The following is a 24025-nucleotide window of genomic DNA, read 5'->3' on the forward strand; positions in this document are numbered from 1 at the left end:
AGTGGATACCTGAGCCCTGTGCTACAAGACAGAGCTTCTCGGTAGATCCAGCTGGGGAGTTTTAAGGAGCTCTGATGCCTAGCCCCTACCATCTAGAGGTCCTAGTTTCATTGGTCTAGAGACGGCCCATCATGAGAATTTTCTAACAACTCCCAGGAAATTCTAACATGGAACTAGTTTTACGAATTACAATTATAAACGATGAAAAAACCCAAAAACCCCAAGTCACATATTGTGATACTATATCATCTGCTGCCTATACATTATCCTTTCCATTCACATAATCTGTGGCTGTGCCACCTTGAATTTGCAAACCAAAAGACGAGTGGAAGACACTAAATTGTTCAACTTATAAGGCACCTAACATTCAACATTAACTTGGACTACTGTTGTCAGCAAGGCAGGATTTCAGTAAAGGTACATTTATCTTACAAATAGGTGGTGGCCCAGGAAGCTTTCCAAAAAGGCATTCAGCAAACTTGGGTGAAACCAGGAATAGTTCAGAATTTCAGGCCAGAACACTCAACCACATCAAGGGCCTTCAGAAGGTCTGTCTTGCATTTATTGGTTTGAGCTAGACAGCTCAAAAAACTGAGGTCAGTGAGATCAACCAAAGCAAGACTGCAGGAATTCGGAGCTGCCAACTTTGGGGCAGGATTTCCTGCTGCTCCTTCCTTGGTGTCAGACACCCTGCCCTGGTGACTGGGCCCTAACCTCTCCACGGGGGCCTGCAGACTACACAGGAGTGGAATTCGGCCTGATGAGAGTAGGAAAGTCCCATGACCACAGGGCTCCTGACACATAAAGAGCTTAACAATATCCCCAGCCCACACCACGAGTTCCTTCTGAAAGTCTCAAGCTCTTAAAAGTTCTCCCAACTCACACTGCCTTTGCCTGGGGGACCCATTAAACTTCAGAACAGATTTCTCCAGTGATAACTGAACAACAAACAAAACATAAAGCCATGCATTTGCAAATATAACGCATGACACCCTCAAGAGGGCAGGCAGACCTCTAAAGAAGCTGGCGCAAGCAGCTCAGGACAGGAGAAGGCAGGCCAGCACTACACAAATGAGGAAGCCCAACCTCTTCTGTGTGGTCAGTCCCTTGGGACAAGGCTGCCTCAAACACTATAATTTGGTTAACTGATCCCAGTCCTTCAGGGAAGCTGAAAAACGGCCTTGTTAGCCACACAAGAATTCACCAGATCTCTTTGTCTTTGGATGAAATGATAGCCTGCATGGAAATTAATCTCTCCCCACCCACCCCCATATACCCGTCAGAATCCTGTATCTTTCCTGCAGTACCTTTCAGTTTGGTATCAGGGTGATTTGTGTTTACATTTGTCTGTCTTCTACGCTAGATCCTAAACCAGGAAGACAGATACGGAGCATTTTGTATCTCCCCATGGTGGGAGCCAAGTCTGCTTGCTAAGTATGACAGAAGCTTCTAGAGATGAAATTTCCCAAGCGGCATCAATTAACATTGAGCTGAGCAGCTCTTTAGCAAGTATGCAGCCTGACAGGTGAGCTGCGAGACAGAAGAGGGGTACTGCTAGGTTAAAGTGAAGGGAGAGGGTGGGGGAGTTGTTAATGGCATGCTGGCACATGCACAACCAGAGGAAGGATTTCAAAGCCTCTACCGACAGCAACTCCTAGAAGACATGAGTGTCCACTGCACACTCCTGAAATGAACACCCAAAGGAACACCAGCTAAGAAGGAATGACACCGCTTACGGCACCCTGCCAGCAGCCCTACCAGCAACATCTGGGCATTTCTGGCACCTGCCAGCCAAGCCTTGATCTGTTCAGACCCCCTGGTCATCATCTGAGAAACAGTGAGATCACAGCTTTCAGAGCTGGTGGGACTGCAAGTCATCAATAATGTAACAGAGTTTCCCATAAACACTAAGGACTTCATATAGTCTGAGAGCTCCAGGCATTCAGAGGGTGAAATACCATCACTCTCAATCTGTTTCCTTGCCCCAAATTCATTTTTAATAGATGCCATTCACTAAATACATGTATTTAATATTAATGTGATACATGTAACTCTGCCTAGTTAAGAACAAATATCTTTATCTTCTAGAAACATTTAAGATCATCCGGCTAAATAAACAAATCCTTCACCATCAGAAAAACGAGTCACTACTCCCCCCTACCACTCTCTCCCCACAAATAAAGATGAAATCAAATTATGTCAGTGCCATGGTACATATTTAGATCTGGTGGAACTTCATTAGAAAAGCCAGAGATGTTTTAGAGTATAAAACCAAACTGCAAGCTGCAACATGTAATCATTTCCCCACTAAAGAACAGATAAGAATCCATCCTGACCTTGCAGGGCATGCGTCCTTCTTTTCCTTTTTCTCAGTGCTCTCAGACATCCAGTGAAGAGCTGTCCTGTATCTGGACAGCAAAATGCACCTTCATCGCCGATAATTTCCTGTTAGGATCTGTTACTGTTAAGAGGATCTTGGTCCCGAGAGAGAACTGGGGCTGGTGCCTCTCTAGGAAAGCTCAGGAAGTCTTTTCTGATTGCCTCTGACTGCCTATGTGTATATAGATCTTTTTAACTTTAGTTACCTCCTAGTAACTTCACTCCCTTCCTCTCTGGATCTGAATCATTCTGCCACCCCGTGGAAAGGCTGGAGGACAGAGGGGTGAGAGCCTGGGGCAGACATGAAGTCCTAGTCGGCCGAGCAGGCTTCCGCTCAGTTTAAAAGCAGCAGAACTGTGAGCAGAGGCGGGAGAACCAGCCAACAGGATGTGTGTGGCTGGAGTTCCTGGCACGAAGACTTGGCTTTCATGTTTATTTTTGGATGTATTTTTCTTAGTCCTTTGATGCAAATTTCTGGCCTGGGAAGTAACCCTACAGTACAAACTCCAAAGTTGCCAAAAAGTTAGTACAGGCCTCTGACTTGGGAGAAAGCAGGTCACTTGGCTTTTAGGCTCTGGTTAATCCTCAGCTGGGGGTGGGGGAGACCCTGCATATTAACAGGCAGGCCAGTGGTGGCCTACCTGAGGGTGGGTCACAGAATTCAACAGCTATTCCCAGAGTTCAACATCTATGCATTTATTTGAAATATCAGTCTACCTTAAAAGGCTACCATTAATGCAAAAGTAAGACAACCTGAATTTTTTTGCATGCTAAATAAAGTATTAAAACCCACACAAAGGGCTTCTGAGATTTTTATGTTCTAAGATACTATGTTTTAAGTATTGGGCTTTAATTTTTCTGACAGCCCAAGACAGATAGGAACATCAAATCTATTCAAGCTGGAGCAGATGCCTCCGAGAGGTATATTATTCCAATATGGTTTTTAAAGTGCATCAGCAAAGACTAAGCTGCTGTTATTTCCATAATTCCTATTCTCACAGTGGCTTGAAAGATTACTAATGGAAAAGGGCTTTTTCTCTCTGCATAGTCCAAAAGAGGCAGTAAACAGAAATGGCTAAAAAGCTTTTCAGTCCAACTGCCAATATATCTGGTAGAATTGAGAAATAAAACACTGAAAATTAGGGACTAGAGATAGATGTAGAAATATTTCTTTGGCAATATTCATTACTCTTAGAAATATCCTTATTTACAAACTGTATTCTTTTCCTAAGAAAAAAATATGCATATATCTCTCATTTTTACCATTCCATTTTATATCTCAGAAAGCATAAAAAATCATCAGCCAACAATATTTACTGAGACCACAGACAGGTATGCGGAATAAACTCAACTGGATCAATCACTGCATCTGAGCAACAGTTCTCTGTGATATTGTAGGTCTTGGTTAGAATAAAATCACAAGAGCTTCTGGGTAACAATTACAGCCAAAAAGCCACTTTTACTGTGGCATGGCTCAGACTACAAATTTAAAATACTGCTTTATTTTTAAAGACTCTAGTTTCATGGCTGTCTTTAAATTTCAAATAATTTATTCACTAGTATGTATTACTCTGAACGTGTTCAAACATGGCTTACAACGAAGGAGAGTTTTTGGCCAGAATGATGTTCATGCAATTGGAACACAGGTGGTAGATCACCAGTGCAAGTACCTCTCAGTGGCATCTTTTATGAGTCTGATGGAGAGTGACTCCCCAGTCTATTTCTCTGAACATACTGGACTCATATCCTCATTCAAGTCCATGTATTTGGAACAATCCATGTAAAGATGTCAAAATGCGCTTTAAACCTGAAAGCATCTTCATCCAAAACATCAGACAGAAAGTCAGGAAGAAAACCAAAAAAACCCTTTGTTATTGGTCTAACCACTGACAACCTTAGACTGTATGTGCTCACAAGAAATTCATGGAATTGGACAGTAAATTGGTATTTATTTATTTCAAGAGCCACCAGCAGTCATAAATACTCATAATTTTGGATCATGTATTAATAATGACTTAGAACTCCCAAACCAACACTTAAAATGCTTTGCCATTTAACTTCCTTACTGAGGATATACAATGCCTCTAGAGTCTGAGTTTAAACTACAATTCTCAAGAACTAAAAAATGGTACTTCAACTTTCAAATTTTCTTCTGAAATTCAAAAACATAACTTTCTCCTTTCACTTTCTTTTTCCCTGCCCCCCCCCCCCAGGATGCTATTTAAAAATGAGATGTTTTATAACCTAGTTAATATTTGTATTAAGTTCTAATATCAAAGCAGCATGAAAAAAGAGGGATGTATTATTGAGCAACTCTGAATAAAGCTACTGTAATTCACCTAAGCTAAGAAAATATGACCTGACTTTGAGATGGAGCAACCTAACGTCCTCAGATAGGACCATAAATTGGCAACTGAAACATGGAAAGGAAAGAGGAAAGAAAGTAGCTTTCATTAGGGAAGATTGAATGATTTAAAGATTTCATTAGGAAAGTGGCTATTAGGAAAGATAAAGGGTACAAAAAAGGCATCAAGCTGCTACCTCAGTTATATCTTGGGGAATATTTTTTTGATTTTATATATTTGTATAGATGATGGACAGGGAGATGATGATGGACAGGGAAGCCTGGCGTGCTGCAGACCAAGGGGTCGCAAAGAGTCGGACACGACTCTGTGATTGAACTGAACTGATAGATGACTGAAATAATGCTCTGGTCACATTTATGACAATTTTTTTGATGTGAATTTTCTGATTTAAAATTTTTTTTAATTTTTTTAAACTTTTTATTTTGTGTTGGGGTATAGACGGTTAACAATGTTGTGATAATTGCAGGTGGACAGTGAAGGGACTCAGCCATACATATACATGTATCCATTCTCCCCCAAACTCCCCTCCCATGCAGGCTGCCATATAATATTGAGCAGAGTTCCATGTGCTATACAGTAGGACCCTGTTGATTATCCATTTTAAAAACAGCAGTGTGTACACATCCATCCCAAACTCCCTAACTATTGCTCCCCCACAACATTCTCCCCACCACCTGGCAACCATGAGTTTGTTCTGAAAGTATGACAATAATTTTTAAATATACTCTGGGTGCTACCAATTTGACCTACAACATTAATGACAATATAAAGCAAGAGTATTTGATGAAATTAAGTAGAATTTCAGTATCTCACACATAGGTCTCTGAGTGTGCATTTGCTGAGAACTGAGAACACTTGCCTCTGATTAGGAAAGGAAGCAGGATTACCAAGCTCTCTGTTGCCATTAAAGTCCCAAATGTAAGATTTAAAACAGATAATTCACTCAGCCTATTAAAGAGCTTCTTTAGGCTGGGCTACCTGTTAGCGATTAGACACCATAATTTCCTAGTTAGAAGTACCTCAGGTTCCTGGTCCTTGTCAATTACTTTGTTGTTCAGTCTCTCAGTTGCGTCTCTTTGTGACCCCATGGACTATAACATGCCAGGTTTCCCTGTCCCTCACCATCTCCCGGAGTTTGCTCAAACTCATGTCCATTGAGTCAATGAAACCATCCAACCATCACTGCTTTAAGCGACATCATAGATAAGGAGGGAAGTCTCTGAGAGCGCTCGCCACACAATGGACCCACTATGCCATTCCTCAAAAGTGAGAAGGCAGATGAGATGAACACGTGAATTCAGACCCATGATTCAGACAATCTAATTTTCACTGTGTGGGAACTAGAGACTAACAGTGAGCTTCTTGCCATGCTGACAGGAGAAGCAGTATCCAGCTGACCATCCTACTGCCTTCTTTCTGCCATTTCATGGTTCAGTGAGGCTTCTCCCTGAATCCTGAAGCTATGTCCTCCTTCACTTTTGATATTTGGCTATCAGATCTAACTCAGATTTCAGCTGACACTATGAGCTTCGGTTTTAATGTTGCTTACAGAAGTGTAATGAATGGCTGAATTACCAACTCTGTTATCTGACATAATCAAGGAAAAGGTGTTCTGGTTATCCAATATTTTGCTAGCAGATTAATGTTACATATGCCATCAATAGATCACCCAAATTCAAAAAATAGAAATAGATTTTACTTAATGATAATGATATATTATACTCTAAAATAATATTATTGACTTGGTAATTTATTTTCTGTCTCCTCCAAGTAGAACAGAAGCCCTGGCCCAGCAAGCAGCAGTTCTGTCAATCTTGTTCACTGCTCTTGCCAGACGTTACACATAGGATATCCTCATTAAGCATTTGCTTAATAAGTGAACAGTAGAATAAACAGAAGTTGATCTTTATTACTCAGAAGGTAATTTAGAATTTCACAATTTCTTAGGATGATCATGCACTGTAAATGCACATGTGTGCCCATTAATATAGTTCTGATTCACACAGGCAGCTAGATAATGGAGTTCCCTGACTCTCACTTCAGTCAGTTAAAATGCTGGAGAAGCACCTAATTTGTACTTTGCACTTGGTTGCATGAACAGGTAAGTAAAGTATCTTATTAACTTCTTGCTCACTATGAGATTCCAAATCCTGACCTGTAAAATAAGAGGTCAGACTAAATACTCCTTCCATCCTTTTCAGCTCACCGACAGGGGAGACCAGAATCATGCTCTGAGGTTACAGGTGAGGGGCTGGACCCACTGCTTTACAAAATCACGTGGCAAGGTTTGGGATCCTAAGGACCACCTTCTACATCAATACCCCCATTTAACAATCTTCCTCTAAGTGAAATCTCTGTGAAAAACAGCCCATCCTAAAATATACTCAAATACAATCCAACCTAGGGATCAAATGAGTCAAATCAACATATCACTAACAGTGAGGCATCCAGACATTAGGAGCACCCTAATGTACCCAGCATCACCTTCAGCTTCTCCTAGCCAAAACTATTTGACTTGACCTAATCAAACCCTCAGCACTAACTTTCATTTTCAGGAAACCCTGGGGTAGGGGTACAAAAAAAAATACCATGAGAAAACAATCAGACAAACCTTGAATTTGGAGGAAACTAATCTGACTCATTGGAAAAGACCCTGATGCTGGGAGGGATTGGGGGCAGGAGGAGAAGGGGACGACAGAGGATGAGATGGCTGGATGGCATCACCGACTCGATGGGCATGAGTTTGAGTAAACTCTGGGGGTTGGTGATGGTCAGGGAGGCCTGGTGTGCTGCGATTCATGGGGTCGCAAAGAGTTGGACATGACTGAGGACTGAACTGAACTGAATCTGGCCTTTTTAACAAGTCAATGCCATAGAGAGAGACAGAGGGGAGCAGTGAGGAGGAGGGAGACTGACTTAGATATAACAATCAAACGTAATGCATGGTTCTTTATTTGAGTCTAGTTTGAAATAAAACATATAAAAATACTCACGGAATAAATTTATGGATATTTATGGGGAAATTTCAGCTGGGCACGGGGTATCAGATTAGGATATTATCTTTTAATTTTGTAGGTGAAATAACAGTATTATGGGTATGCAGCAGGATATTCTGATTGTCTGGAGATATACGCTGATGTTTAGGATGAAAGGTCATGATGCCTGACATTTACATTAAAGTGGTTCAGCAAAATAAGATGAAGCAAATATGGCTATATGTTAACAACTGCTGAACTAAGTGGAGTGCAGTCTTTCATTGTACTATCCTTTTTGATTTCCTGTATGCTTGAAAGTGTTTTAAATAAATGTTGTAGAATGTTCACAGGTAGCAACTTCTCAGGAACTTTTCACAGCACTGGGGCCTCCTAATTAAAATAAATTTTTAATTATTGCCCACAAACCCTCCTCGACCCACAACTTGAATAAGTCATCACAGACGCAAGCAGTTATAATGACACACACCACAAGTAGGAGTCATTTTTTGTGCTTAACCCAGTCTTCCAAATTTTCTTTGGGAAAAGACTTTTTGGTTTACCTTTTAAAGATCCAAAAAGCAGCTTATTTGCCTCAAGCCTGTGCCCTTTTAATTGACAGAAAACCTCTCCGCACAAACCTCATGCAAACCTACTTTGACTTTGCCTTCCTAAAACTCGCTTTTGTCTCTGAACTTTACAGAGCAGTTGGAGCTCTTTAATATTTTCTAAGAGGAACATTTCAAACAAGTAACCCTGCAATTTATTCACTACTGCCAAGAATAAAAGTAACAGGTTTCACCACCGGGGCCTTCCAAGGCTTGCAGGACTTTCAAGGCAAAGCATCACTCATCCACCTGCAGGTTTGCTCCCTTAATGCATCTGGCATTTGTTTGGCTCTGGAGGAAGCAATTTGATTACACAAAATTCTTTTTAGATCAAGTTTAAAATCTTAGCCACACTGGGACAAGTGGTAAAGCCTGCCAGCTCGATGGGTTAACACTTGGACATACTGAGTCCAGGACAAAGATAGGGAACAACCGCAGGTAAAAATCAGAAGCTTGAAGAACTGAAAAGGAATAAGCATAAAAGATGAGAGCGCCTAAGTGCTCCATTTGCCATGACTGCATATAAGATGATTTATTCCCTGTCCTTCTTGTAAATGAGCGTGGTACCCTAAGGGATGCTGGTCAGCAGCAGGAAACACACCAGCCACCAGGACTGGCTGCTCCAGCCACTGCTGTGACACCCGTGCGTTTTAAGCTGGCAGGTAACCAGCCATCCTTATGTCCCTCGTTTCTCATACCTTATCACAGGGCACTTCATTTTTAAAAGCATTTAAATGAAGCAGATGTTAACCCCATTCATCCCACTTTTCCAGGGATCATGTCAATGACGATTTTTAAAATGCCAAAGAAAATGTCAAAGTATTTTGTTCCACGGTTAAGAATACATTTGTTGAATAGGAGGGAGGAAATACATAAAACACTCTATGGTCATTCAAGAAATAATTATCATGTATGTCAAACCACAGAAAATTGAGCAAGCGCTAAATTAAAAAATAAAAAAAAAAGAAGGATGCCTTGTGTCAAAATGCCTTTTTCACTCACTCATTTCAAAAACAAGTTTTGAAAATTAAATTCCATCCACTGACTGAGAACAGAACACAGTAAGGCTTGACTAAATGCCATTATCCACGTGGCACTCCCTTTCTTTTCTGCAACCACGTTAGTTGACAAAGCTGCCTTGAGGCTCACCTCCCAGAGTGCCTTGAAGTCCTTCTGCTCGATGCGGAGCAGCTCGCTGCTCTCCCTGGTAACGATGGTCGCATGGCGTGGAGTGTTGTCCAGAATGGACTCTCCAAAGGCCGTCCCAATTCCCAGAGTGCAGATGGTCACTGCGTCCTGAGAACCCCAAAAACCGGTTGTTAGAAAAGTCAGCATCTTATCAGTGGATGAGTTGTTTTTTCTCAGAAGTAGACAGTTGACCCTTGAACAATGTGGGGGTTAAGGGTGCCAACCCCCTCACATAGTAGAAAATCAGAGTATATCATGGTTCCTAGACATCAACAGATTCAACCAACCACAGACTCTTATACTATAGTATTTACTACTGAAAAAACTCTGCTATGAGTGGACCCGCACAGTACAAACTCGTCCTGTTCAAAGGTCAACTAATTTCTATATAGTAAAACACTCGGTTCAATTGCACAGTTCAACAAGCTTTGACAAATATATATACCCTGTAATCATCACCCAAATTAAGACGGAACATTTCTATCACCACTGTAACTTCCCTCATGCCCTAGTCAAGACCGTCCTTTCAGAGGCAACTGATCCTCTAATTTCTATTACCATAAAGGAACTCTGCCAGTTTTAGATTTTATGTAAAAGGAATCAGACAACATGTCCTCTTTAGTGTCTGGCTTCTTTTGCTCAATATGATGTCTATAAGATTCTTCCATGTTGTTGTGTGGATCAGCTGTTTTTTCCTTGCCCTGTGGACCACTGCATGGATATTCTCCTCCTGGTGGACATTTGGGTTATTTCTGGTTTGGACATATTATGAATAAAGCTGCTGCCAATCTTGTACATGTCGTTTTTGTGTGCGTGGTTATCTTTCTATATGACTACTATCTCTGGGTGTCCCAGGTGGCACTGGTAGTAAAGAATCTGCCTGCTAATACTGGAGGCACAAGAGACATAGGTTCGATCCTTGGGTTGGGAAGATCCCCTGGAGTAGGAAATGGCCCCCACTCCAGTATTCTTGCCTGGAAAATTTTATGGGCAGAGGAACCTGGCGGGCTACAGTCCATGGTTTTGCAAAGAGTCAGACATGACAGAGTGACTGAGCACTACTATATCTAAGAAAATGTGGGAAATTTTTTGAAGATGAACTTGCTTTTTTTCCCAAGTGAGAGAGTTCAATTACGATATTTAAATTAAAAACCAGAATAGGGATACTGTTATATCAGTCTGTCTTAAAGAGATGAGGAAAATGAAGGTGACCATGGTTGGTTCATGAGGCCCTAGTACACAGATAGCAAATAATGCACAGCCAGATTCTAGTTGTGACTCTCCGACTACAGATTCCAAGCTTTTTGTATTATGCTGCCTCCCGCAGTCACAACAGAGTAAAAACAGCATCCAATGAAGTACAGTGCGGGAAGCTTATAAAATGTTCTGAATCAATGATTTAAAAGTTTAAGGTGTGCTAAACAAGTAACTTCCTCTCTGCATGAACCATATGTGATAATACTTGGGTTTAATCCTGACTAGTCTCAAGCAATGCAAACCCTTGAAATCACCTGGCTATTCATTTTGCAAGGAATTATCAACTAAGGTACATATATATAGGCAATCCTGAGCTAGAAAGCAGTTTTCCTTTCATGCATCTGATACATGATAACAGGCAACTGTTATTAAAATCAAGTTAGTGACTTTATAATCACATTAGTAGGACAAATGCCTCTATGAATCCAGTTCCCTGAACCACAGCAAATTGCTTCTGCACAGATATTACCATATAAAATTGTGTTCAGGAAAATAAAATCAATAATACCTCAGAAGAGAATGAGAGATCAAGGGAAAACATAAAAATGGCCTGCTAATAAATTTCCCAGAAAGGCAGCTACAAACAAACTCAGTCAGAAAAATATCCCCAAGACTGAAACCTTAATACCCAGCAAGTCAGATACTTTTGAGAAATTTCAAACTCTAGCAAAAACACAAGATGGATTATGATAAATCACAGACCTTCACAAATTCTCTAGATTATCAGGTTTGCTCAAAGATGCCACTAGCCTACTTCATTTTTAAAAAATCATCTGAATCTTTCGGAAAGGAGTCTTTTAGCCTAGTTTGTATTCTTCAGTGTAAATATCTATTTTAAAACCTGTCAGGGATGAACCGTACTTATTACTCCTGCCACTATCCATGTAGCTTAATTATTTATGATTATCTACAAAGTGTAATGCAAAAGAACTATGAAGATCTGTTATTTGTGGGCTAGCTATAGATTTTTACAGACTAAGTTGTTTCTTCCATGTCTCACCTCCTATCCCTGACACATGTCATCATGTGTCACCAAAACATAGGCAAAGACACAGGCTTTGAAAGTCCAACTGTGAAAATCAGTCATGTGAGTCCATCTTCTTGCTAGCCAGCAGCACTTGTAAGAAAGACAAAAGACTGAGAGTATTCTTGGACTTCCCCAGAGAGTTTAACATGACCCCTGCCTCCTCCTAAATGTAACAACGTTTAGTCACGTTAGTGTTGCCAAGTGCCCTCCTCGGCAAAGCCTTATGCTCAGGACCTCTGTACAGAGGGGCACTGGCCCCTGTCATTCCATCCAGCACCTTTGCTCATTCCCAGTATCCCAGGCTCTCCCACCAGGGCTGAGTGTGGGCGCCCACCTGCCTTCATCTCCTCCTTCATACTCCATCCTCTCAAATGTAAGGACAGGGAGTCACAAATACAAGATACAGTCTTGAAAGTGGGAGTGTAAAACCTCACCTGAAACAAGTGCGACTTGCAAATTCAAACTTGACTCTCAGCAGACCAAGTATGTGCAGGACAAATTTACTTAGAAATGTGAATGGACTGGGGAAGTGTGGATTGGGCACTGGGATACCCGGGCACAGGCAAGAAGTCCTCAGAGGAACATTTTCACCCTAAAGATGCATCACTGTCTCTGCAGTCCCTGAGGGTCAGGCCTTGTTTACATCTGAATTCCAGGCAGGGACCTGCATGTGTTTAGAAAATAATTATCAAACAAAGACATGGACATTCCAATGTTCTCTTATTCCAGTGTTCTCAATGCAGCAGAACCGACATGTATTGCTCAGTATGGACCCTCAAAGGCAGGATAGATGAGAGCCAAGTGAATGTGAGTCAGCGAGGCAAACACAGTCTTACTTTGGTCCACGCTGCCAGCTTACCAGATCCCTGGAGGTCAGAGTTCCAAGCCTGAAACTCTGTAGAGAAGCTAAATGAATGCCTCTGCCCGCAGCTGCAAGTGTCCAGTTCTGAATGTAATGCTACCATTCCTCTAAACTCACACATCCTCTGGAGATCTGTTTGTGTCTCTCTACTTATTAAATACGGACTGTTCAGACTTTTATTTTCTGCTTATTTGCATATTAATGTTCAGAAAGGTTACCGAAAGGAAATATTTACAGTGACAGAGACTGAAGAAAGCAATCGGCACAAACTGTGAACCATCAGTGAAGAAATGTCTCGTTTTATATTGAGATGGCAATTTATTTTGAGGATTTTCCAACGTGAAATGAAGATTTAAAAACTGGAGTGTTTTCAAGGATGAAGGTGGGTTTAGCAGATGCTGCTGGGGTCCTGCCAGATCCTCCCCACCCATTTCTCCCACCCTAGCCCTACCCTCGGAAGAAATCATAGGTTTCTGGACCGTTCCCTCACATACTTGCAGTTTCCCTTTTCATCTGCATTGCTCTGCTTAAGGGCAGAGTGCTGGACAGTTAAAGCTTGTCAAGTGCATTTTCCAAAGAGGCATGACAGTAGGAAGATAAACACCCCGGCTTCTACCCGACACAATTTGTTAGAGTGTTCCTGGAAGGAGTGAGCCCAGCTGCCCACAGCTGAACTCATCTACACATTTTTATTGGCATTCCTCATTCCTTGTCTCAATTCCCCTACTTCCTTACAACACTTCCTGGGGTGTCCTCCATAAAAACCACTGCAGCCAAATCCTTGTCTCCAGATTGGCTTCTGGATAAACATGAGATTAGATTAGCTAAACCAATCTTGAGCTGTGAGTCCCAAGTTACACTGAGACCTCTGGAGAGGTACTGGGCCAAACCTGCATCCCCAAAGAGATTCTGTAAGAGCAGCAGAGACCAGCTTATCACTGACTACTTTGTATCAGACATACCTGAATAGCAATATCCCTTGGGCATCACCTGGGAAGACCTCATTGTGTTTCCCGTAGAGGATACAGAGTCTCTGAGCCCAATTCTACTATGTAACTAGTGGTGATGGGCTCTCAGAAAAAGAATTAACTATGGCATGATACTGAGATGATACTTGATTTCTTCCTCCGATCTGACCTAGCTCTGTCTCATCTATCAGTCCACTTGATCAGACCTTCTCCTACCTTCTAAACACTTAATGACCCACTCACCCTAATCTCCCATGCATCCTGTGTGCATGTGGATCTCCACACGTGTGGGTGGAACACTGTGCACCATGCACTGCGCCAGGCGTCTTGACTAGGATGTCTCCTTAATTCTTCACAACAGTTAAAGGAGATAATTTAAGTGCTCTGCACCATGCCTGATTCAAAAGAAATGCTTAATAAAGCTATTCTTACTGATGATAGTATTAAATACTTCACAATACTGTAAGGCAATCAACCAATTAAAAATAAAAAGAATCCCTTTCCAAGGCCCAGTAGGAAAATTGATTAATTTTGATTAAGTATTAATTTAAGCCATACAGGTTCTTTTTTCAACCAGCCAATTGATAGATTTATTGACTACCTAATCATTCCAAATCACCAGGAAAATACAAAACATTTGGCATTGCTCCTCCTCTCACCTTTGATCCCAGCACTGGGGCTCACTTGACTGTTTCCTAGAGGATGCAATCCATTCAGCTTTCCTCTTCCTCATCAGGGGAAACGGAGGCGATCGAAGCCAGAAATTGAGAAGCGTGTCTGCACTACTGCTTTTCCCACTCGGATCACATGCCCATTCTAACGGAGTTCCTATTTCAGCTGGAGAAATTGGGTTTCTGTCTTTCTGCATCTGTCCTGACAGCCTACTTGGTATCCTAAATCTTTTCAAAGTGGCAGACTGCCTTGTTCTGACAGCCCTTCCTGGCATCCTTCTGAGACCCGGCCTGTTCGTTAGCCTGCCTGGCCACCCACCTCCATCCCAGAGCCTGTTTCCTGCCTCCCTGTCCAGCACCCAGCCCTATCCATTGCTAAGTTCTGCTTAGCTTCTGCTGCTGCTAAGTCGCTTCAGTCGTGTCTGACTCTGTGCGATCCCATAGACGGCAGCCCACCAGGCTCCCCCGTCCCTGGGATTCTCCAGGCAAGAACACTGGAGTGGGTTGCCATTTCCTTCTCCAATGCTTGAAAGTGAAAAGTGAAAGTGAAGTTGCTCGGTCGTGTCTGACTCTCAGCGACCCCATGGACTGCAGCCTACCAGGCTCCTCCGTCCATGGGATTTTCCAGGCAAGAATACTGGAGTGGATTGCCATTGCCTTCTCCGATCCATCACGTTAGGCCTGCCTCAATCCTTCACCATGCTGACCTGGGGGTTGTGCTGCTTCAATAGCTGGCTTCCTACCTCCTGACCAGCACTGCCTGCACACGCCTCTAGATGGCGCCCACCGTCATCTAGAAGAGGAGGTTCTACCGACGCCTGCCCAGCAAGACACCAATTGAAGTCATGAACAATGTCTTGGACTGGTATGTGTTTCAGCCGGAGAAGGAAATCGCAATCCACTCCAGTATTCTTGCCTAGAGAATCCCATGGACAGAGGAGCCTGGTGGGCTGCTGTCCATAGGGTCGCACAGAGTCAGACACGACTGAAGCAACTTAGAATGCAAGCATGCATTGGAGAAGGAAATGGCAACCCACTCCAGTGTTCTTGCCTGGAGAATCCCAGGGACAGGGGAGATTGGTGGGCTGCTTTCTATGAGGTCGCACAGAGTTGGACACGACTGAAGTGACTTAGCAGCAGCAGCAGCATGTGTTTTAGCAGAATAGGTGGGGTCTGGTTATCTTCACTCATAAAAGTTGGTGTTAGGTGAGTTACCAAAGATGTTAACAATCTGGCCGGGGTGGAAGGCAGGGAGCACCAGGCACAGGAAGGGTTGGGTGGGGTGAGGGGAGGAATCCCTTGGAGGCAGCAGAAGGAGAAGACCGTGCACCTTGCAGATCTAGATTCAAAACTCACTTTGGTCAGTTACTAGTCCCTGGCTTTGAGCAGAATGCTCCCAGGAACCTCAGTATTCTCATTTGCGAAATGGTGCAATCTTTTTCATAAGATTAGTAGTAGAATTCAATATACATAATAGATAGTTCTACATGGTTCATGGCACACAGGTGCTCCACACACACACACACACAAACGGAAATATTATTTCTGACTTAACCTATACATGTATATATGTATGGCTATCTACATTTCTAAAAAGCAAGTTATGTTTTTCGACTACTGAAGTAACAGAGAATCTCTTATTCATTTTGTGTTAATCTCCAATTAATGATGGCTTTTTCAGCGCTTAAATTCCAAGTTTCTCTGTCCCCCAGTCTGGATGTCAAGTGGTTTGAATGATCTGCAAAACACTTCAGCTCTCTGGGGGAGCATGTATTCAAAGGAACCCTTCTGACAAATCCCGCTGTAAATCAGAGAATCCTTTTGTATTGCAACTAATCACCCCTGTATTTATCTGCTTTGTATGTCTGGACGATGGTATATTGGGTTTTCTTAAAGTAGGCATTCTCATATGAGGTCTTTTGTTTGTTTCATTACAAACATAGCTACAGTATGAACACAGGAATGGTGTTAAGAAACACCATGGTTACGTCACTGGAATTCAAGCTAATACACATGGACCTTGCAAATGATATTTATAAGCAGCCACAGAAATTCAATTTACACAAGTTAGACATTCTGATGATATTTAAAATAGAAGAATTCTCTGTGGTAGGTACATCGAATTTTTACTATCCTGTAGTTTTAAGGAGTATCAGTTATTGTATTATGTATGCATTGCATACATGCTCAATTACTCAGTTGTGTCTGACTCTCTGCAACCCCATGGACTGTAGCTCACCAGGCTCCTCTGTCCATGAAATTTTCCAGGCAAGAGTACTGGTGCAGGTTGTCATTCCCTCCTTCAGGGGATCTTACCAATGCAGGGCTTGAACCAAGTCTCCTACATCGGCAGGCAAATTCTTTGCCACTGAGCCACCAAGGAAGCCCATTTTATTTTGTGTATTTAACCCAATTTCTTATTAATGGCTCAAGAAGAGTTAATTGTCTTACAACATATTTATTGCTTTGGATACTTTTTGGGTTCATGCCAAGGAACAAACTGGTCTTTAAAGTTTGTAGACCCTGAAATAAATTTTTACAAAGCAAATACTTTTACATATTTTAGACCTATAGGCAATACTTGCCATTAAGTTTTGTTGGGCTGGGTTTGTTTCATGAGCTTGAATTTAGTCTTGAATTTAAGGAGTGCTCCAAGTCCTTTTAGAAAATAAAAATTTAATGGAACATAATCTCTGAATTTGTCAAAACATTAGGGTGTGTGTGCAGTCTAAAGGATTTACTACCAAGCAGGAAGGCAAAATACTTCTAAGACAAATGTGCTTTTCTTCCTGACAAACAGCAAAGACAAGTTCTTCCCTGGAATCAGCATTAGACACACCTTAACAAGATCAGGCAAGCTGGCTGCAGGAAGGTTCAATGAGACCGGACTAGTTATAGCATCTGATAACTGAATCAGGGAGCCCAGTCTCAGGGGGCAGCCAGTCTGTCTTGCACCATGGCTCTCTCTTGCCTCTGCCTACACCAAGAATTACATGGCAACAAAACTCAACCCAGTACGCAGAGGTCCCAGGCCAGATGCTAAACAAACTCTAATCAGGTCCCAACAAAGAGAGTGACCTGAGCATAGACAGATATTAAGATTACAAGCAACCACTGTGGACAAGGCACCTTTCAGGTTTTACTGGCTTGAGACATGGGTTCAGAGAATGTTTCCTAATGACAGTGATGTCTGAAAATAATGGATCAAAATGAGAATGTATCAAGGAATCACACAAAAACAGAAAGAAGGAAAGAAACAACATGATAGAAACATGCCTGTCCTCCAAATTTCACTAATTATGCAACACTAAAAAACATCTTTAAGACAAAGAGGGTTTAAAAAACAAAACAAAACCAAAAAAAATCCCACATTTTACTTTTGGGGGGGAAAAATCAGTAAGAGATCATTTTCCAAAACTTGCCACAGAACTTTATAGATGGAGGAGAGGACGAATAAAGTGATGACCAAGGCAAAACACAGCCCCATTCTCTGATCCTCTGAAATGGCTGAACAACAACTGTTAAACTTCTTGCTATTTCAAATACAATGTGCATTTCCTGCTTTTTCTATTCTAGCACTGCCCTCGTGTGGTAAAATGGCAACATTGCAGCCTACCGCATTGCACTTTAGCAATCACCTTTTCCTTAAAACTAGTAAGAAAAAATCATGGAACCCCTACTCTTGGTCAAGCTTCATACTAAGTGCTTTATACACATTAACTTATTTAAGGTAGGAACTAGTATCTCCAGTTTATACATACTCTAACTTGCTTGTGGTCACATAGTAATTAAGTGGTTCTGAGAATTTCAAAAGAAGACTGATTTACATGATTGTGCATTGCATTAGGTAAATATTAACATTTTAAATAAACATCTGTTACAGAAATATAGATAGGAGTTTTAATGAACTACTAAACCATTCCACCCCCTGTTTTGCAGTATATACTTCTATTTGTTCTGCAGCCATCAGAAATTTTCTCACGTGACTGGGGAAACGTTATACTTTTTTAGTGTAAAGGTTAGTTTAACTTTCTTTATGTTTAGATTTTAAATAGTTACCAAAGCAAGATTAAAATAGTTACCATACCACTTACAAAATCTGCAGAAAAAAGCAGGACCTTGCCTCTCCTCTCTCCACTCACACGAAGTGGATATTGTCTGAGATAATGAGCTTTATAAAATTACTGTTTTAAGCTTAACATTTGTTTATAACCTGTTCTAATGCTCACTTCTAACCTGAAATCTACCTAAATATTAATGAGGAAAAGTCCACCCACAGTATTATTCGTTCTAATAGGGATGTAAATCTCTGGCTTTGAGCGCATTAAGTTAAATAGGGCAGGCAGGCGGTTGAGCTCATGAGTTCAGCTGTGGATGCCCGAAGGCGTGCAGGTCCTGCTTAGACTTAGGGAGAGACCAGGAGCAGGGGCAGGTCTTGCTGGGGACTGAAGGACTCGTCCTCGACAGAATCTGTGATGCCGCGTAGAAATCTACATGAGCACATGAGCCAAGTTGGGACACTCTGGTCTGGGATGGGGAAGTGGTCCGCGGGCAGGGCCCCTTGCTGGGCATTCTCAGTTTCATGGGGTAAGACAGAGTGAGGAGGCAGGAGAATGTCTGCGAAGCTGGGAGAGATGCCTCTGACAACTGCTCAGGGACACAGGGTAGAGTACTTCTGAGGTCGGTTTTGTTTTATGGAGCAGTGGAGTCAGTACAATTGATATCAATTGATATAGTTGATAGGAAGGCATTTCCAAGGATGGTAGACTCTAAAATTTCACCATAGTTATAGGAAGAGGATAATCCGTGTATTTCCCAAAGTTCTTACCCGCACACAGCTTCACGGCTGTCACACAAGAAACGAAAACACCATGAGACCTCATGGAGGTAGGGCCGCATCCCTCTCCGTATCCAGAGCTTTGGTTTCTCCCCTCCAGTCCACGCTTGAGGTCTCGGACTGGGAGAAGGCAAGGAAGCAGAATAGAGCACTGGCCTTACCGCATGAGAGCAGAGAAGCTGGTTCCAGCCAATTCTCGGCAGGATTCTGTACTCTCATCTGCCGGTTCCCAGCTAGGAGCGGACCCACAGGGTGAGGCTGCGGTCAGTAGACAAGGTCCTGCCTCCCCAGCTGGCAGAGAGTGTTTCTAAACTGACTGGCAAGGGTTTTGCTGGGCTGACCCCAAGCAAAACTGGGAGGTGAGCTCAGTAGCTTTTTCCCTCCACCCTCCCCTGCAAGGAACGGGCCTGAAGTTTACCTCACTACTCACCGAACGTTTGTGTTTTCATCGTTTTCCCAAATGAGGAATCAGTGACTTTCTTAGTTATAATGCTGGCCATCAGTGTGATCCAAGGGGTGGAGAAAGATCCATCACCCTGTGACCACCTCGCATCCTGGCAGTATCCAGGAGCATGCACCCTTTGTAATGTAGCCCCTCCCCTACGCCCAGGTAGCTGGACGCACCGCACGTGCGATTAACGTTAAGTGAGGTACCAGCAGAGCACCGGATTGGGCAAGGAAGTCAGGCGATTTCCAGCGCCACGGGTCACTACCGTGTCACCCTGGGTGGGCGACTCACTCACCCGTGTCTCAGCAAGATGCTGCACAGCTGGGTCAACCTAACAGGGCAGCTCAAATGGAAGAGGGCAAATGAAATGCTTTGCAAAGGATGAGATTTAATACTACTCTGCTCGGAGGGTATCGCCAGTGAGAAATAAGTATGACCCTCCATGTGGGGTCCAAAAAATTCAAGGAGGATCTGTCAAACCAATCATACGGAGAGCGAGAAGTATATGTTCTTACCCTAGGGAGCAGAAAAGTTTAATATAAACGGTGATGGGAAGGGAGAAAAAGTAATATATTGAGACAGGCAGGAAGGTAATATGAATTTATGAGCCAAAGATAATATATTTCTGCTCTGTGTGTTCTTGAAAGTTAAATCTTCGTATCACGTAGAAGAAAAAAGCGTGATTTTTTTTCAGAAAAATTCAATCAATAATACCTAATAAATGTATAATATAAAAATACTGTACCAGAATCTGTGAAGGGCTTTCTTCCTTCTGTGTTTCTTATTCCAATCAGTGGCATCATCACCCACCTCTTCATCCAAGTTAGGCTCCTCCCTTTCTCTCAATCCCACTCCCCCATCCCATCAACACCAATTATATCCATTTTACTTCTACTTTGTATATACCACACCTAAATCTCCCTCTCTGGTCACCCCTACTTCTCAATCCCACCTTCCAACTTAGAAACCCTCTAAAGGGATGGGCTGTAAAGAAAGCTGAGCGCCGAAGAATTGATGATTTTGAACTGTGGTGTTGGCGAAGACTCTTGAGAGTCCCTTGGACTGCAAGGAGATCCAACCAGTCCATCCTAAAGGAGATCAGTCCTGGGTGTTCATTGGAAGGACTGATGCTGAAGCTGAAACTCCAGTACTTTGGCCACCTCTTGTGAAGAGTTGACTCATTGGAAAAGACCCTGAGGCTGGGAGGGATTGGGGGCAGGCGGAGAAGGGGACGACAGAGGATGAGATGGTTGGATGGCATCACCGGCTCAATGGACATGAGTTTGAGCAAGCTCAGGGGGTTGGTGATGAATAGGGAAGCCTGGCGTGCTGCAGTCCATGGGGTCGCAACGAGTCAGACACAACTGAAAGACTGAACTAAAATGAATGACTGTGTGCCCTGGGGCAAGTTATTGAGCATGTGTGAAATGAGACTAATCATAGCACTGAATGGGGGAGGGCGACGTAGGGAGTAGCCAGGGAAATAATGCTTGTAAAGTGCTTTGCATAAAGCCGCCCCTAGTGGGCGCTCTGCTACCATTAGCCATTCGGGCCCTCATCTCACCATTCGGGCTCAGCTAAAACCCCACTGAGGAGCCGAAACTCAAAAGGTAAGTTTGGAAGTTTATCTCCACCATCTCCTCTGACTCCTGACTCTCAGATGAGAAGATAGGGCAGGGCGAGACTTGAGGAAGGTAAGTGGAGGGCAGGCTAGCAAGAAATGCTGCTGTGCCTACTTTTAAAGATTTGAGTCTTTGCTGTTACCTCACTTTTCTTTCCTTAATTCTTAGTCTCTTTAAACTTTCCTTCTTTTTCTTTTTCGGCCCCCACCCACCTTTTATTTGTGTATGAGAAGCAAGAAGAACATGAAATTGGGAGTGTGTCTGACAGAAATTCAAATCTGAATTTAGCCATGTACATTTGTGTGGCCTTGGGAATGTTATACCTAAGGTCACTGAGCCTTGTTTTCAAGCCCCTGTAAAACGGGACATAAAAGATGAAGTCAATGAATACCCAGGGGACCCCAGCACAGTGTGACACATGAAGGCAATGGGCACTGCTGCTACTGGTCTCCGGGGATTCCAGGTCTTTTCTGGCTTCTCCCATGGCCCATCGCCCCAAACCATTTTGCCCCCCGCGATAGGGGCATATGATAATTAATTTTATGTGTCAACTTAGCTAGGCTACGGTGGCCAGTTGTTTAGTCAAATAGCCTAGATTCTGAGGTAAAAGTATTTTTTAGGTGTGATTAATATGTACAAGCAGCACTTTAAAACAGATTACCCTCCATAACATGGGTGGGCCTCACCCAATCACTTGAAGGTCTTAAAAGCCAATGTCTCCCTCGAGGTTTCCCAAAGATGGAATTCTGCTTCCAGAATGCAGCACAGAAATTCTATCTGAATACCCAACTTTAAGATTAAAGTCTGTAAAGTCTGTATCATCTGCTTTCACCTGAATTTCAGCCTGCCAGCTTGCCCTGAGGATTTCAAACTTGGCAGTGCACACAATCACGTAAGCCAATTTCCTAAAGGAAATGTCTACTATCTATATACCTCTCTATCACCTGTTGATACTGGTTATCTGGAGAACCCTGACTTATACAGGGTACCACTGTGATGGGCTAACCCACTGCCTTGATTTGGCTACATCACTACTGGGAAGAGACCCAGAGTCTATTACAAGGCCAGAGCAGAGAGCAGTGACCTTTTTGTTTCTCTCTTTTGAGTAACTTGCCATGAGAGAGGTTTCAGCCATCTCACTCATTCTCCTTAGCTCCTTCCTCTCGTGTGGTTGGAATTCTATCTTGCCCATCAGAGTTGGCTGGAAGGCTGGGTCCTCTGTCTATTTCTCTGGAGGGTTGGAGGCCGTAGAGGTCAATGTGTCTTCTCTTCCTTATTTCTTAGGGACTCTACAAATCAATTCAGAAAACTCTGGCTGGTACTGTGGCTGGATTCTGTGAAGTACACAGAAGAAGAAGCAATAAGCCAGCTTTGGTATAAAGCTAATATGAGAATATGAGACGACTAAGCCCAGATTCATGCCAAATAGAAAAGAAAAGGTGGAACCAGTGACAGATTTTATTTTCTTGGGCTCCAAAATCACTGCAGACAGTGATAGAAGCCACAAAATTGAAAGACTATTGTTCCTTAGAAGGAAATCTATGACAAACCTTAGACAGCATATTAAAAAGCAAAGACATCACTTTGCTGACAAAGGTTTGTGTAGTCAAAGCTATGGTTTTTTTCAGTAGTCATGTACAAATGTGAGAGCTGGACCATAAAGAAGGCTGAATGCCAAAGAACTGATGCTACAGAATTGTGGTACTGGAGAAGATTCTTAAGAGTCCCTTGGACTACAGATCAAACAGATCAAACCAGTCAGTCCTATAGGAAATCAGTCCTGAATATTCATTGGAAGGACTGATGCTGAAGCTGAAGCTCCAATACTTTGCCCACCTGATGCAAAGAGCCAACTCACTGGAAAAGACCCTGATGCTGGGAAAAATTGAAGGCAAAAGGAGAAGGGGGCGACAGAGGATGAGATAATTAGATAGCATCACCAACTCAATGGATGTGAGTTCGAGCGAACTCTGGGAGATAATGAAGAACAAGGAAGCCTGGTGTGCTGCAGCCCATGGGCTCACAAAGAGTCGGACACAACTTAGTGACTGAACAACAACAAAGCCCAACTTAGGAAAGTTCTCTTCACTGGGGCTGAGGTCAAAGCCATAGCTAGAATCTAAAGTTAAAGTTTATTAAATTTTTTTTAAATCCACAACTGTTGCTCAGCTATTCTTGGCAAGCACCCCATGCTGAGAGATAACTGGTCAAGGGCAATACACCAGCAGCCCCTGGCCAAATACTATTTTAATACCATCAAAACCTCATGCCAGCTTTTAACATCTGAGGTGTCAGCACATCACTGCTGATGATATTCCTCATCCCTTAAGAACATCTCCTCTGCCTTTTCCAATTCTTCCTTCCTCATCTTCCCTGCTTTTCTTCCCTTCTCACCTTTCTCCTTCCTAATTTTCATGTTCCTTCCTTTTCCTCTTTCCTCACCTTTAACTTTATTCAGCTTTTCTGCATCACCATCATTACTCATTAAGAACCATACAGAGGCGGAAGGAAGATCATCCTTTTCTAGGCCCTGTCCCCTCCACACATCCATGCAAGTAAGAGCAGGTGAAGGTTAGCATCAGAAGCAACTCTGAGCAAAAAGGTCTGGAGGGGACCCACCTGGACAGCAGTCTGCAGGCAGAAAGTATGCAGAGATACAGGGCATGAGAAGATCTGAAAGGATGAGAAATAGCCAAGAGAGAGGGAATTGCTTCATCATATTTCTTCTGAGTCAAACAGTACAGAGTGCTGGCTAAGAGCATGGGTTCAAGTGACTAACTGCTTATTCATCTTGGTCCCCCTAATTTCTAGATATGTTAG

At 42.7% G+C, this 24025-nt stretch overlaps 1 protein-coding gene across 5 annotated transcripts in view; it reads right to left on the minus strand.

Annotated features, from left to right (window-relative positions):
- Window positions 1-24025, minus strand: part of RAPGEF4 (Rap guanine nucleotide exchange factor 4) — a 316724-nt gene that overhangs the window by 233581 nt on the left and 59118 nt on the right. For 4 of the 5 annotated variants that reach the window (XM_070476011.1, XM_070476009.1, XM_020896336.2 and 1 more), the window contains exon 4: window positions 9475-9621. In XM_070476011.1, coding sequence (XP_070332112.1) covers window positions 9475-9621 — 147 coding nt within the window. Of the gene's footprint in view, window positions 1-2336; window positions 2641-9474; window positions 9622-24025 lie in introns of those variants that run through there. The other variant, XM_070476012.1, reaches the window with a different exon arrangement.

Source organism: Odocoileus virginianus, chromosome 13, assembly GCF_023699985.2.
Source record: "Odocoileus virginianus isolate 20LAN1187 ecotype Illinois chromosome 13, Ovbor_1.2, whole genome shotgun sequence".
Classification (NCBI taxonomy): Eukaryota; Metazoa; Chordata; class Mammalia; order Artiodactyla; family Cervidae; genus Odocoileus; species Odocoileus virginianus.